Source organism: Chrysochloris asiatica, unplaced genomic scaffold (genome assembly GCF_000296735.1).
Source record: "Chrysochloris asiatica unplaced genomic scaffold, ChrAsi1.0 scaffold00003, whole genome shotgun sequence".
Classification (NCBI taxonomy): Eukaryota; Metazoa; Chordata; class Mammalia; order Afrosoricida; family Chrysochloridae; genus Chrysochloris; species Chrysochloris asiatica.
Genome location: NW_006408521.1, coordinates 26,263,639 through 26,276,668, shown reverse-complemented (window position 1 = coordinate 26,276,668; position 13,030 = coordinate 26,263,639). Strand labels below are relative to the sequence as shown.

The 13,030-nt window shown below is 45.1% G+C and overlaps 1 protein-coding gene across 1 annotated transcript in view; it reads right to left on the bottom strand.

The window, feature by feature from the left end:
• Positions 1-670: 670 nt before the first annotated feature.
• ABCC2 (ATP-binding cassette, sub-family C (CFTR/MRP), member 2) overlaps positions 671-13,030 on the bottom strand; it is a 91,116-nt gene continuing 78,756 nt past the window's right edge. The window contains exons 26-32 of the mRNA XM_006831242.1: positions 12,888-13,014; positions 10,691-10,792; positions 10,186-10,329; positions 9,027-9,185; positions 6,126-6,292; positions 1,722-1,916; positions 671-870 (exon numbers count right to left, since the gene is read on the bottom strand). Coding sequence (XP_006831305.1) covers positions 741-870; positions 1,722-1,916; positions 6,126-6,292; positions 9,027-9,185; positions 10,186-10,329; positions 10,691-10,792; positions 12,888-13,014 — 1,024 coding nt within the window. The 3' untranslated portion in view covers positions 671-740. The remainder of the gene's footprint in view (positions 871-1,721; positions 1,917-6,125; positions 6,293-9,026; positions 9,186-10,185; positions 10,330-10,690; positions 10,793-12,887; positions 13,015-13,030) is intronic.

The following is a 13,030-nucleotide window of genomic DNA, read 5'->3' as shown; positions in this document are numbered from 1 at the left end:
AGGAAATATATACCAAAATCTTCATAGCAGTATTGTTCATAATAGAAACAAAATACTAGGAATAACCCCAACACTAACCAACATTAAGATGCTGTCACTATGCTATATTGTTGCAGTGCCAAGTATGAAACTATAGCACAGATAATGAATGAATCTTAGCTCTGTATATCAGCATGGAAAAATCTCAGATTCAATATTGAACAAAATCAAGACATGAAGAATCATGCAATATGAATACATTTATGTAAGTTTTCTTAGTTTGAAGGATACAAAGCAGTAAAACTTAAATGAATAGCAAAGGGATAATTCTCACGGAATTCATGAGAGCCGTTTTCTCTGTGAAGGTTGGGGAGCAACGAGGTGTGAGTGAGAAGAGGCAATCAGTGGGTTTCCAATGCACCGGTAATACCCATTTTCTGAACCCGGGTAGTGGGTACATGGGTGTTCATTTATCATCTTCCTTTAAAATGTACATTTTATTGTTGGTGTTGTTAAGTACCATGGAGTCGGTTCTGACTCATAGTGACCCTGCACAGGGTCTCCGAGGCTGCAAATCTTTACAGGAGCAGAACGCCTAATCTTTCTCCCGCGGAACAACTGGTAGTTTCGAACTGCCGACCTTGAGGTTAGCAGCCCAATTTGTAACCACTACACTACCAGAGCTACTTACATTTCACAAAAAGTAAAAATAAAACAAGGAACAATCCTTAGAGTCCTTCCCAAACCCTTGGGACCTGCTGCTAGAGTGATGTGCTGGTTGCATTCTGAATGCCAGAGTCCTTGGCCATAAAATAAAAGGGTCCAGGGTTTTTCAGCAGTTCTTCGGGGCTGCCATACTCTACAATCTTCCCATTATCTAGGACCATTATCCTGAAATAGGAAGAAAAAAAAGTCTTAGAAAGTAGCATATCAAATTTATAAAAATAATCAGGAAGCTCTCATTGCCACCTGGCCAAAAAGCAAACCTAGCCTGTAAGGTCACTGATGTGACATATTATTCTTTTGAATTCTGTCAGAGCTGGAAAAACAGGGTGTCTAGTCATTTTACAGAAGCAGCAGCTGAGACTCAGCCACATTGGGAGTGTGTAGTCAACACTCATGGCTTTGCCTCCACCTCCCCATACTCAATTAATAAACCAGTTGTCATCAAGTCCACGCCAATTAACAGCACCCCCTTGTGTGTTAGAGTAGAAGCGTGCCCTGACGGTTTCAGTGGCTGAATGTTAAAATATAGATCTGCAGGCCTTTTTTCCCAGGAGCCTCTGAGTGGCACAATATGTAAGCTTTCTCAGTTAGCAGTTGAGTGCATTAACTATTTGCACCACCCAGGGACTCTACCCAATTGTTGTTGTTAAGTGCCATGGAGTCAGTTCCGACTCATAGCCACCCTGTATAGCGTTTCCAAGGCTGTAAATCTTTACAGGAGCTAAAAGTCTCATCTTTCTCCCACAGAACAGCTGGTAGTTTCGAACTGCTGACCTTGCGGTTCACAGCCCGACTCATATCCACTATGCTACCAGAACTCATTTACTAATTATTTATAATTTCCCTGTTAGCTTCCTTGATTACCCTGCAATATATATAATTTAGGGCAAATAACTTGATATCTCTGGGCCTCCGTTTCTTCCTCAGTAAAATGGTAATGGCTCTAAAGTTCCTGCTGTCTGGATCTGATAGCCGACACGGTCACTGCTGACTCATGTCTACCAAGCTTCACTCACTTGTCGCTATTCATGATGGTGTGCAGTCTGTGGGCAATGGTGATCACTGTGCAGTGGGAGAATTCCTGTTGGATGGTCTTCTGAATGAGGTGGTCCGTCTCGAGATCCACAGCAGCAGTTGCCTCATCCATGATCAGAATCTTGGATTTCCGCAGCAGAGCCCTGCCCAGACACAGTAGCTGCCGCTGCCCGATGCTGCAACCAGTAAAGCAAAGCCAGTATTAGACCCTAAGGACTAAGGAGTAACCTGGGCTTGTGGATGAAGGGATGGTTTTCATGTTCCAATGAGATTTCCCAAACCCTATGCCTAAATCCCCCCCAGAATGCCTTACTTAGTCACTTCAATTCTGTTGTTGTCAAGGCCAGTGTTTCCCAAACTTTCCCAGTTAAAAGACTCACTACATACAGGCACTTATAAAAAAAAAAAAAATTCAGAGTTTTTGGATCCCCTTATCAACTGGGAAGGAGCCTAGGAGTTAGTATTTTTAATGCTGTTAAGTGCCATCAGGAGTCTTGGTGTGGCGCTGTGGGCTAATGCACAGGACTACAAAGTTGTTTGGACCACGAGGTTGGTGGCTCAAGCTCACCAGCCACTCCCTTGGAAACCCTGTACAGGGTCACTATGGATCAGAACCAACTTGACAGCACTCAACAACAACAACACGTGCCATCAAGTCATTGCCGACTCAGCATCTTATGCACAAGCGACTGAAACACTGCAGTATCCTGTGCCAGCCTCACAATTGTTAAGTTTGAGCCCACTGCCGCTGCTACCACTGTGCCAACCCGTCTTGTTAGGGGGTCTTCCTTTTTGTTGTTGGTTTTTTTTTCTGAACTTCTACTTTACCTAGCATGATCTCCTTCTTCAGGGACTGAGAGACTGACAATATGTCCAAAGTATGAGAGACGAAGTCTTACCATCCTGGTTTCCACGGACCATTCTGACTGTGCTTCTTCCAACACAGATCTGTTTGTTTTTTCGGCAGTCCATGGTACCTTTCATATTCTTCTCTAACACCATAACTCAAATGCATCAATTCTTCTAGGCTTCCTTATTTATTTTCTTTCACATGCATATGAGGCTATTGAAAATACCATGGCATGGATCAGGCACACTTTAGTCCTCAAACTGACATCTTTGCTCTTGAATGCTTTAAAGAGGTCTTGTGCAGCAGATTTGCCAATGCAATACATCATTTGATTTCTTGACTGCTGCTTCCATGAGTGTTCATGGTGGATTCAAGCAAAATGAAGTCTTGGAAAAGGTCAACCTTTTCTCTACTTATCATGATGTTGTTTATTGGTTCAGTGGTGGGGATTGTTTTTTTTAAGTTGAGATTTAACTTATACTGAGGGCTGAGGTCTTTGATTTTCATCAGTAAGTATTTTAAGTCCTCTTCATTTTTAGCAATCAAATCGCATCATCTGCATATCGCCAGTTGCTAAGTTTTAATAAGCACCTCTAAGAGATGTTCAAACACACCAACAATTGTGTAAATGGCACAGGCCTGGGCATTGCCTCATTCTATTGTGCATCGATAGGGTCACTATGGGCTGGAGCCAACTCAGGCACCTAACAACAGGCACAAGAGATTTTCATGTTCACGCAAGTTTGGAAAACATTGGCCCAGGAATGGGGTTTTGCAATTGACTACAGTGATATTCCAGTACATTAACAACAGCTCCAGAAACAACATTAATGCCACCAAGTTCATTTCAGCTATGCTTGACCCGGCACCATTAATATAGAGTGATATTGCACCAGAATGCCCCAGTGGCATTTCTCAGTGGCCTTGCAAAGCCATTCATTATTTTAATGTGTAATTCTAGTCTCAAGGCTAATTATTTGTTTAAGGTTTCTGCCTTGATTAGAGATGGAGCTATCTAATGAACGCTGATGTCTTGGTGTGAGATGCAATGTATGTGAAATTCAAATATGCTTGTAAAATGCAAATAGGTTTCATTTGCTACAAACCCCTAATGAAGGCTGGACCTCTTACTTATATAAAGAAGCTTTGGGAAATGATGTGAAGGGAATATTCAGGAATTTGCTAATTGTTCCTTCCTGCTGTGGCCATTAGAGAGCATATTAAACAGGGGGTGGCTAGGCTAAAGTTCTGTAATTCTCTGTAAGAAAAATTCTGCAGGAGATGAGAAGTCATCCAACATGAACTTTCAGTTTCTCTGTGGAATGTAGGAAGAGACTCTGCAAAAGTGCTACCCTAACTTTCCCCAACTCCTTGAACATGGACCTCAAGGTAATAGGCCTCTCCTGAGACATCGGGGCCTCTCTCTAGGCTGATGACTCATCATACATCCGAGAATTTTAAGTTTCAATCACCCAAACTAGATCTGAACCCCAGGTCTGAAAGGAAGGCACTGGTTAGACCATATAAGGGCTCCCAACACCGTGGTGACATAGGATAAGCACTGGACTGCTCACTGCAATGTTAGCAGTTCAAATCTGCCACTTGCTGTGAGGGAGAAAGATGAGACGTATGCTCCCATAAACATTTATAGGGTTGGAAACCCTCCACAAGGTTACTATGAGTCAGAGCAACTCAATGGCAGTGGATTTTGTGTGTGTGGGGGGGGAGGATTAGCACAGACCAGGGAGGTGTGGTATGGTTTTTTGTTCTTACAAACCAAGGATGACAAGAAAGCTGGGCTGAGAACCCCAGCACCCCACTGAACTCACTGCCATGCTTCTGGCTCCTGCATGGACCTGCAGCAGGTATGTCTGCTCCACTACATCGTGCTACGGCATCATCTGCTTCTATGCCTTCAGTGCCTGGCTCATAATAGGTGGCCATTACAGATTTGCTGACTGCATGTTTAAATGGCTTCTTTTTCATAGGTCCAAAGACTCACTAGTTAGGACCAACTAGTTCCTGCATGTGTTGTTGAGAGAAAACAAAAATGATGGCAGTAAACTATGAGGCTTCAAAAAGTTCATGACAGTGGAATGAAAAGGTAATGGGATGAATGTAAAGGTGCCCCACAGTTTATCAGTGGTTCCTAGACTGTACACTGAAATCATTTGGGTCCCTGATTTCATTGGTCTGGGGTGTGCCTAGGTACTGGGAGTTTTTCTTAAACTTCCAGGTGACCTTAGTGTGCAATCAAATTAAGAATCAATACTCCAGGCAGCATGCCTCACCCTGTCACACATACGTTACCAGAATCTCTTGCTACATACAGTGTGGATTCTGATCATGGAGGTGAGAGCCTGAGAATCTGCATTTATATCCAGCTCCCAGGTGGAGCCACACTTCTGATCCACTAACTGAGCTACTGAGTCTCGCTTTCTTCCTGAGCTTTGACTGCTTAATGGTCCACCTGCAGCCCATCACTGCAGCACATAACAACTGCAGAGTGACCTCTGGAACCTGAGCAAGAGCCTTCTAAGAGAAGCGGCTGCTGGCTGCTGGCTGTCTGCAGTGTGAGAAGGCAGAAATGAAATTGTTGTGGTCAAGTGCCAGGCCAGCTTATTAACCGATGTGTAAACACACACGTAATGGTTACGAATCAGGCTGCGAACCTTAAGGTCAGCAGTTCGAAACTACCAGCCCCTCCGCGGGAGAAAGATGAGGCTTTCTACTCCCATAAAGATTTACACCCTAGGAAACCCTGCACAGGGTCGCTATGGGTCGGAATCGACTCGACGGCACATAACAACAACAACAACAAACACACAGTGAAGGCCACAAGTGAGGTGTGTCACCCATGCATAAAAACGCTTTGAAAAGGCACAACTCACTGTGACTCAGAGAGGGTCACTGTGTTGATTGAACATGTTTCAACACACCAAAGGACTTGGCAGAAAAGACATTCCATCTGCCATTAGGTCAGTGACCCTTGAGGCCCCTAAGAATCCCCTCGGGGTCTTTTCTCCCAGGTTGTACTTCGTACTGGTGAAATCAGACTCTGGGGATTGGGCCAGGAGCCAGGATTATTTTAATCCACATTCTACTGCACAGCAAAATTGAGAGCCTTTGCTTTCTACGATTCTCTACACTAGTGGGGTTTTATAAACCCATATGGTATCATGTCACAAGAAACTGGTTTTAAATGTACCAAACCAAACACCAAATCTCCTGCCACTGAGCCAATCTGACCTATATAGGGTTTCTGAGACTGTAAATCTTTACAAGAGCAGACAACCTCATCTTTCTCCTGTGAAGTGAGCAGTCCAGTGCTTTTTCTACAGCGCCACCAGGCCTTCTTCTTTAAAAGTACCAGGTTTATTTAAAAAGATGGGTTTCACGATTTCCAAAGTACTTTCATATCCGTTGTATCATTTCATCTTCACAACAGTTTCATTTTACAGGTTAGAAAACAGACCCAGATAGCTAAAATCCTATGAATCACTGCCTGTGGAAGACACGGGTTATGAAACATTACCTAAGGTTGTCCCCAGACTCTGTCACTTCATGGTTCAAGCCGAGTTGCAGACCGGCCACGAAGGATTTTAGGTGAGCCAGTTCCAGGGCCTTCCAAATCTCCTCATCTGAGTAGCTGTTGAAAGGGTCTAGATTCATCCTCAGACTTCCAGAGAATAGGATGGGGTCCTGTAAGTCAACAACGGACAAGGCGGCTGTTGAGGCTAGTATCAGAAAAGGATCTAGTGGTCCCTATTGGCTGGGAGAAGCAGAGGATAGGACTGGCCGGCAACGGAAAACAGATTGGTGGCCAAACTTCTATCAAGCGTCCCCACTGAAGACTTGGAGTGACCGCCCGCCAGGCCCGGGAGCTAAATACAGTAAAGAGGCGTCCTTGCTGTTTCGTTTGTTCATTCTGAGACTCATTTATAGATTTTCAAGCTTGCCACAAAATCTCTTTAAGAGTGTGAGAGGACTGTCCCACAGGCACCGGTGAGAACTCACATTTTGAAGGTGGAGGGACCAGGATAGGGTAGAGAGAGGGCAAGTGCGCTAGCAAAGAAAGAATCGTTATGCTGTTGAAGAGACTGGAGAAAAAAGTGTATCAAACTAAGCAAACAGCAGACAAACCGTAACTGCTCTCGGAGAGGCGTGGCTACACTGAGCCGAGGAGGATTGTTCCCTGCGAATGGAGGACAGGGGAGGCGCTGGTTCGGAGCCGAGTCCTGGTGTGGCGCTCTAGGATAAGCACCCGACCATAAAGTCTGTGGTTCAAATCAGCAGCCTTTCCTTGGAACCGGGTGGCTATGGCTTAGAATCGACTCTACAGCACTTAACAACAAGAGCAGAAGCCAAAAGGGAAGTCTTTCTTGCTGACACATTAAGTGTTCCGCTGGCTGGTAGAAACCTGCAGCAAATTTCCTCCTCTTTTTTTTAGCCGAGGAGTTCTGGTGGTGCAGTGTTTAAGCGCTCAGCTGCGATACGAAAACTGGTCAGTTCGAACTCAGTAGCGGCTCCCAGGAGAAAGAGGTAGCGGTCTGCTTTCAAAAAGATTGATAGCCTTGGAAGCCCTATGAAACAGTCCTACTCAGTCCTTTGATATCTCTCAGCCACACCAAACGAGGAGTGTAAGCTCAACGTCGTCCGGCTTCAGTAGCAAAACTGCTAATGTTGATTGCAAAGGTTTGAGGAACGCCGATGGGCCACGGAAATGCTAAGTAACCGGCTCTTCTATTTGACTACTGTGTGTTGCTGCCACCTACTGGCCAGATACTGGCAGTCAAAAAAGCATTACCAAAAAAAAGGCAAAACTTTTAAAGTTCTGGAATCATTGTGTCTTAGGGAACTAGGTTAGGTGTCTTGTTATAGACTTCAAGAAGAAAATGCAATGGGTAACCCTGGACTCACATAACCACGGTGGTTGTGTGCCAAGGAGTCGGTTCCGACTCATAGCGAACCACCTTGAATATGTGTTGCAGACCGTGTAAGACTAGTCAGAGGTTCGAGGCCCTCTAGGGCCGAGTGTAACAAATGAGGCCACTGGCAGTTAATGGCAAATTGCTTTCATATTAATATTCAGGTATATATATTAAATTAATACACTGGAGCCTTTGACAATCCACAGATAAATGTGATATTTTCCTAAAGCCGAGACTAAAGGTTGCAAGGTAAAGCCTTTCTCCAAAGGATTAACTAAAAATATCTTAGCTACTTCACAGCTCTTTGTTCCATAGACAAAGAACCCATCCTCCCTAATCCTTTTCCAGGTGCAGCCCATTCACCTGGGCGTCTGGAGTCCTCCTGCAGACCTGGCTCAGGAAGCCAAAGCAGCAGGACTCCGCCCAAGCTTTTGTCTTTATCTCTCACCTTCCCCCAGCTATGCTCAGGGGCTATAGATATGTTAATTGGGCCTGAGAATCCAAGTTGCTGGCCTGGGATTTGAACCAGTGAAGTACTATGTAAAGTTACCTGAATGTCTGGAAAAGTACTGATGTTAGCTGTACCTTGCCTAAGTCCCTCCCAGCTTGGTGTGAAGCTCCTCCCCTGAATAAAGCAGAGGCCCTGGCCTCCCCAGGTGTGCATTACTGGTTGGCAGGCATGGAGTAAAGATCAGTGCATTGCTGGTTGGGAGGCATGCAGTAAAGATTGCAGTGCATTACGGGTTGGAAGGCATGCAATAAAGATTGCAGGGCAGTGAGTTGTTGCCTGCAGAGGCCATGATGCCTGTAGTCCCAAGCTTGCCTATCAGTGATGTATCCACTGGCTTTGGGGTGCCTCTTTGTCTCTCTCTTTGTCTCCTTTGTCTCTTTCTGTGTATTCTTGATATATATGAATCGCCGTCAGGTATCCTCTCCTCGTGAACTGAACCCCAATGTCGAGGCGGGTCCCCGACAAATATGCTCTCTCATTTAATAATAGCATGCATTTTACTCATTAGTGTGATAGATGTATTATGTTGTTATAAGTGCTGTCGAGTTGGTTCCGAATTATAACAACCCTGTATAGGGTTTCTGCTCCTGGTGAGCTTGAACCACCGACCTTGCAGTTCAAACATACCTTGCAGTCCAGTGCATTAACCTGCAGCACCACACCAGGATTCCAGATATATTTGTTGTTGTTGTTAAGTGCCATCGAGTCTATTCTGAGCCATAGCGACCCTGTATAGGGTTTCCAAGGAGCAGCTGGTGAGCTTGAACACCGACCTTGCAGTTCAAACAGCTTTGCAGTCTGATGCATTAACCCACAGCGCCACACCGGGACTCCATATATATTATAGAACAAGCTATAAACCCTTAAAACAATCCTTGAGGTGGTACTCAGTGAATGACATTTATTTTGTTCATAGAATAAGAGGAAAGGCCCGTGGTTCCTGCAGAGCAGGCTGGCCCCACGACAGGTGCCTGAAGTCCACACTAGAGCTCACCTGAGGAATGATAGTTAGTTTCTCCCGAAGGTCGTGGAGCCCAATAGAGGCAATGTCTACCCCATCAATGGTGATGTGGCCTCCTGCAGCCTCTAGGATCCGGAAGAGGCAGTTGGTAAGGGATGACTTCCCAGCTCCTGTCCTGCCCACCACACCAATCTGTAATACAGTACAACATAATTCTTGGAAATGAGTGTATGCAGCCTGCTGGGACATTCATAATCACAAGTGGTAAGAGGCAGTAGTGATTGCCTACTTCATCCTGAAACTGTTCATTTGATTTTGATTAGAAAAAAAGTACACAGATGTCAAGAATACATTGTTCCTCCCTCTCTGCCTCCTAAACTGTTGCTTGCTGAGGACACCAGAGACTTGAATCGGGCCACATCTCCTCTCAGCAGCTGCCATCCTAATCATTACTGGAAATTATGTTTAAAAGTGAGGACATGTGCTGACAACCGGGGGGCGGGGCAGGCTTGCAGGGTTTATCCTTTGGTTGGTTGATGATGCATGGAGGGGATTATAACCATGGCAATGACACGATATACGATAGGATGAATATAAAACTAATGTCCTCCCATGTAAACTATCACACAATTCACAATAAAACATTAAAAAAAAAAAAAAAAATTGAGGTGAAAGCAAGAACTGGGTTTGCTGTTAGCTGAGAGCCAGACCTGGACCTGGACCTCAGCATCCTTTCCCAGACTGTTTCTGGTCCTACATCAGACCCCAAATCCTCAGAGAAGAGGGTCCCAGGAAGGTGCTGGACTTTCCAGCCCATTCTCTCTCCAGGAGACCAGCCTCTGCACTGTTTACCCACAGATTCCTTCCTGAAACCCTGGCGCTCCTGGTTTCCTTCCTGACTTCCTCTCACATGCCATGGCCCAAGACACCTGGCTTCCAGAACTCAGCAGGGAGGCAGGACTGGGCTGGGCAGGAAGCTCCCACAGCTGCATAGGGTCTCTCGGGTCCATTGTCAATATCCTCTTCTCTGGCATGATGCTGTGTCCTTCCAGCTCTCCAGGACAGAAAAGTGCCCTCTCTCCTGCCATTCAATTGACGAAGGCCCAGAACCCTATTGCTCATTACTTTTGTGTCCAGCTGTGGCCTTTGGTCATCTCCACAAGGACCTACGTCCAGGTGTGGCTCCACCTACCTTCTCCATGCTCCTGATGTCACAAGTGATCCCCTTCAGTACCAGATCCAGCTCAGGCCGGTAGCGCACTTGATAGTTGCTAAATTGGATCTCCCCTTTGCTGGGCCATCCTGCTGGTGGTCTCTTATCTGTCACCCAGGGGGCCTGGCAAGGAGACAGAAGTGCAACAACGCAGCTATACCTGGTGGTAACTCAGTCAAACAGCTGTCCTAGAGCTCCTATCACAACACAGGGAAAAGGCAGCCCTGTGAGCATCTGTACTGGAGAAAGCCTACTACTCGTACTTTCTAGAAGGTTCCAACATTATTTGATTAAAGATCCTTATTTTATGAGCTTGTTCAGTGTATTCAAGACCTGACTTCCTCCAACCCATTTCTCATTTTAAAGAAATTGGTTCCTTTGCTCTCACTCATAGGGAAACTTCATAAAAACCTTTGTCATTTGATGTGAAATCTCTAGACAAGGTGAAGATACTATCTTGAAGGGTTGCATCTTTCTTCCTTACCTCATTTTCCACTTTTATGTACTCAGTGATTCTCTCAACAGCCACAATGTTAGTTTCCATTTCTGATGTCATCCTCACTAACCAATTCAGCGTTTGTGTGATCTGCAAAAAATAATAATAAAATAAATCAGACTGAAGTTCATCTTCGGCTCAGGACTCAACGCAACTAGTCAAACCACAGGTCAATCCAGTGCCTACTTTGTGTCTAGCACGGGGCTGAACATTGTGAGAGATGAAGGAAAAGTATAAAACACCCTTCACCTCCTGGGGGTAGGAAATAAGACTAGGACACCCAGTGGTTGTAGATCAGTTCGTGCTCTACAGTGTGGTGTGCACTGAACTTGGAATGATTTGAAGTTAAAGGAGAGGCTCGTAGTTAGTCAGGTGGGACCCAAACTCAGGCCTCCTTCCTCTAGACCTAGTGCTGTTTTTTTGTGTGTGGAGCAGGTAGAGGATGGTGTTCTACAAGTGGGAAAGAGCATGAGAGAAGACACAGATCTTCTCTCTGACCCCTCTCTGATCTCACTCAACAGCTTGATAGCTTGATTGAAAATCTAGCTCTCAAGCTGGCCACATCCACATGGCGCCTTGTCCTACTGTGTCCTCATAAACCCAGGTGTCTCGCTGTCATTATAAAGATCCATCTAAACCATCAGTCAAGGTTGTCATGATCCTGGCCAGTCTAGGCACCAGGGAACCTGTGGATTACTCAGATGGAAGTGTCTTTCAGGCAAAGACCTGGCGCCTAGCACACATGCACAGTACGTATTCGTAAAGCAAACTGTCATTAGGGGAGGGAGAGGGCTCAGGGGACAAGATTGCAGGGACCAAGAGTAATCCTCTGTTTAGAAGGAATCCTGTGTAATCGTTACTATCTCAAAGCTTTTGTTTTCATTCAACCTAGTATTTCCTTGACTTATTGCTTCCTCTACTCTACGAGTCTTGGTGTGGCACTGTAAGATAAGCACTGGACAGCTAGTCACAAGGTCAGAGGTTCAAACCTACCAGCCAGTCCCCGGAAACTTTATACAGGGTTGTCATGAGTCAGAGCGCTTAACAACATGGGTCAACGGTGCTTAACAACAACAACCCCCACCCTAGAAATGGGCTGGTGAAAGGGTAGTGCACAAGGAACCCAGTAATTCTGGTGAATCACTGGGTTCTGTTGGGTGCTGTGGTATGGTCACATGGGCCTTATTAACTCCTACTGAAGACAGGACCATCTAAAATCTCACCTGAAATGATGTGGTTCCAAAGGATGCCCTGAAATATGGCCAAATGAACCATGATTCTTTAGTCATTGACCAGATACGGAGTGAGCCTGTACTGTGGTGCTGGCCACTCTTAGGTGCTTCCAAATGATACCCACTGCTGTCGAGTTGATCCCGACCTATACCTCATCCCAAGGAGTGGCTGGTGGGTTTGAACTGCCAACCTGACATTTAGTTGTTGTTGGTGTTAAGTGCCTTCGCATCCGTTCCGACTCATAGCGAGTTGACCAGTGCTTATCCTACAATACCTCCAGGGCTCCTTTACCAAGTCATGCTGATGCTGTTAAGTACCATTGAGTCAGTGCCAACTCAGAGGGACCCTGTATAGGGAGGGCTACAAGGAGTGGTTGGTGGGTTTGAACTGCTGACCTTGTAATTAGCAATCCAGTGCTTATCCTGTAGTGTCACACCAGGACTCCTATCAAGTAACAATGGCTAACATTTGCCCTAGTCATGATGAGAATACTGCACTGAGATGCATTATTTCATTTCACAGAGTCTATGTATTTTTACTTAAATTAGCACCAATTATTCTGTGGTCTAAGAAAAACAAACATAAAAGACAGGTGTTCAAAGGACTTTCTGATTATTGTTATATTCTGGAGAAGAAACTTAGTCTGTCTTTTGACAAAGACAAGCAAAAGAACAAATGAGACAGGAAGGTATTTGATTGAACCCTTTGGAATTGCCTTCAGCCCCGAGAGCTACATTTATGTCCGTTTTCTAGATGTTGCAGATGCTTATTTAGAAAGGCTAAGGACTGTGTCCACAAGTTACAAAGTTAGTAAGCAATGGAGCCAGGATTTGAACTTCACACACAGTTCCTCTAGAGCTAGAAATGAATCAAGAACACAGCATGGACTCCAATGCGTATTTCAGACTCAATTAAGGATAAGCATAACTGAGTTCCCAACCTTCAGACTCACATTAAGTGCATTGGACAAAACAAAGCCCACAGTGTCCCCACTTAGAGTGTCTCTAAAAATAACCATCATCAAGGAGGAAAAGAAGACAATCAGGTTTCCCACCAACTCCAGGCGAATTGCAAGCCACCTGTGGGGAACAGAAG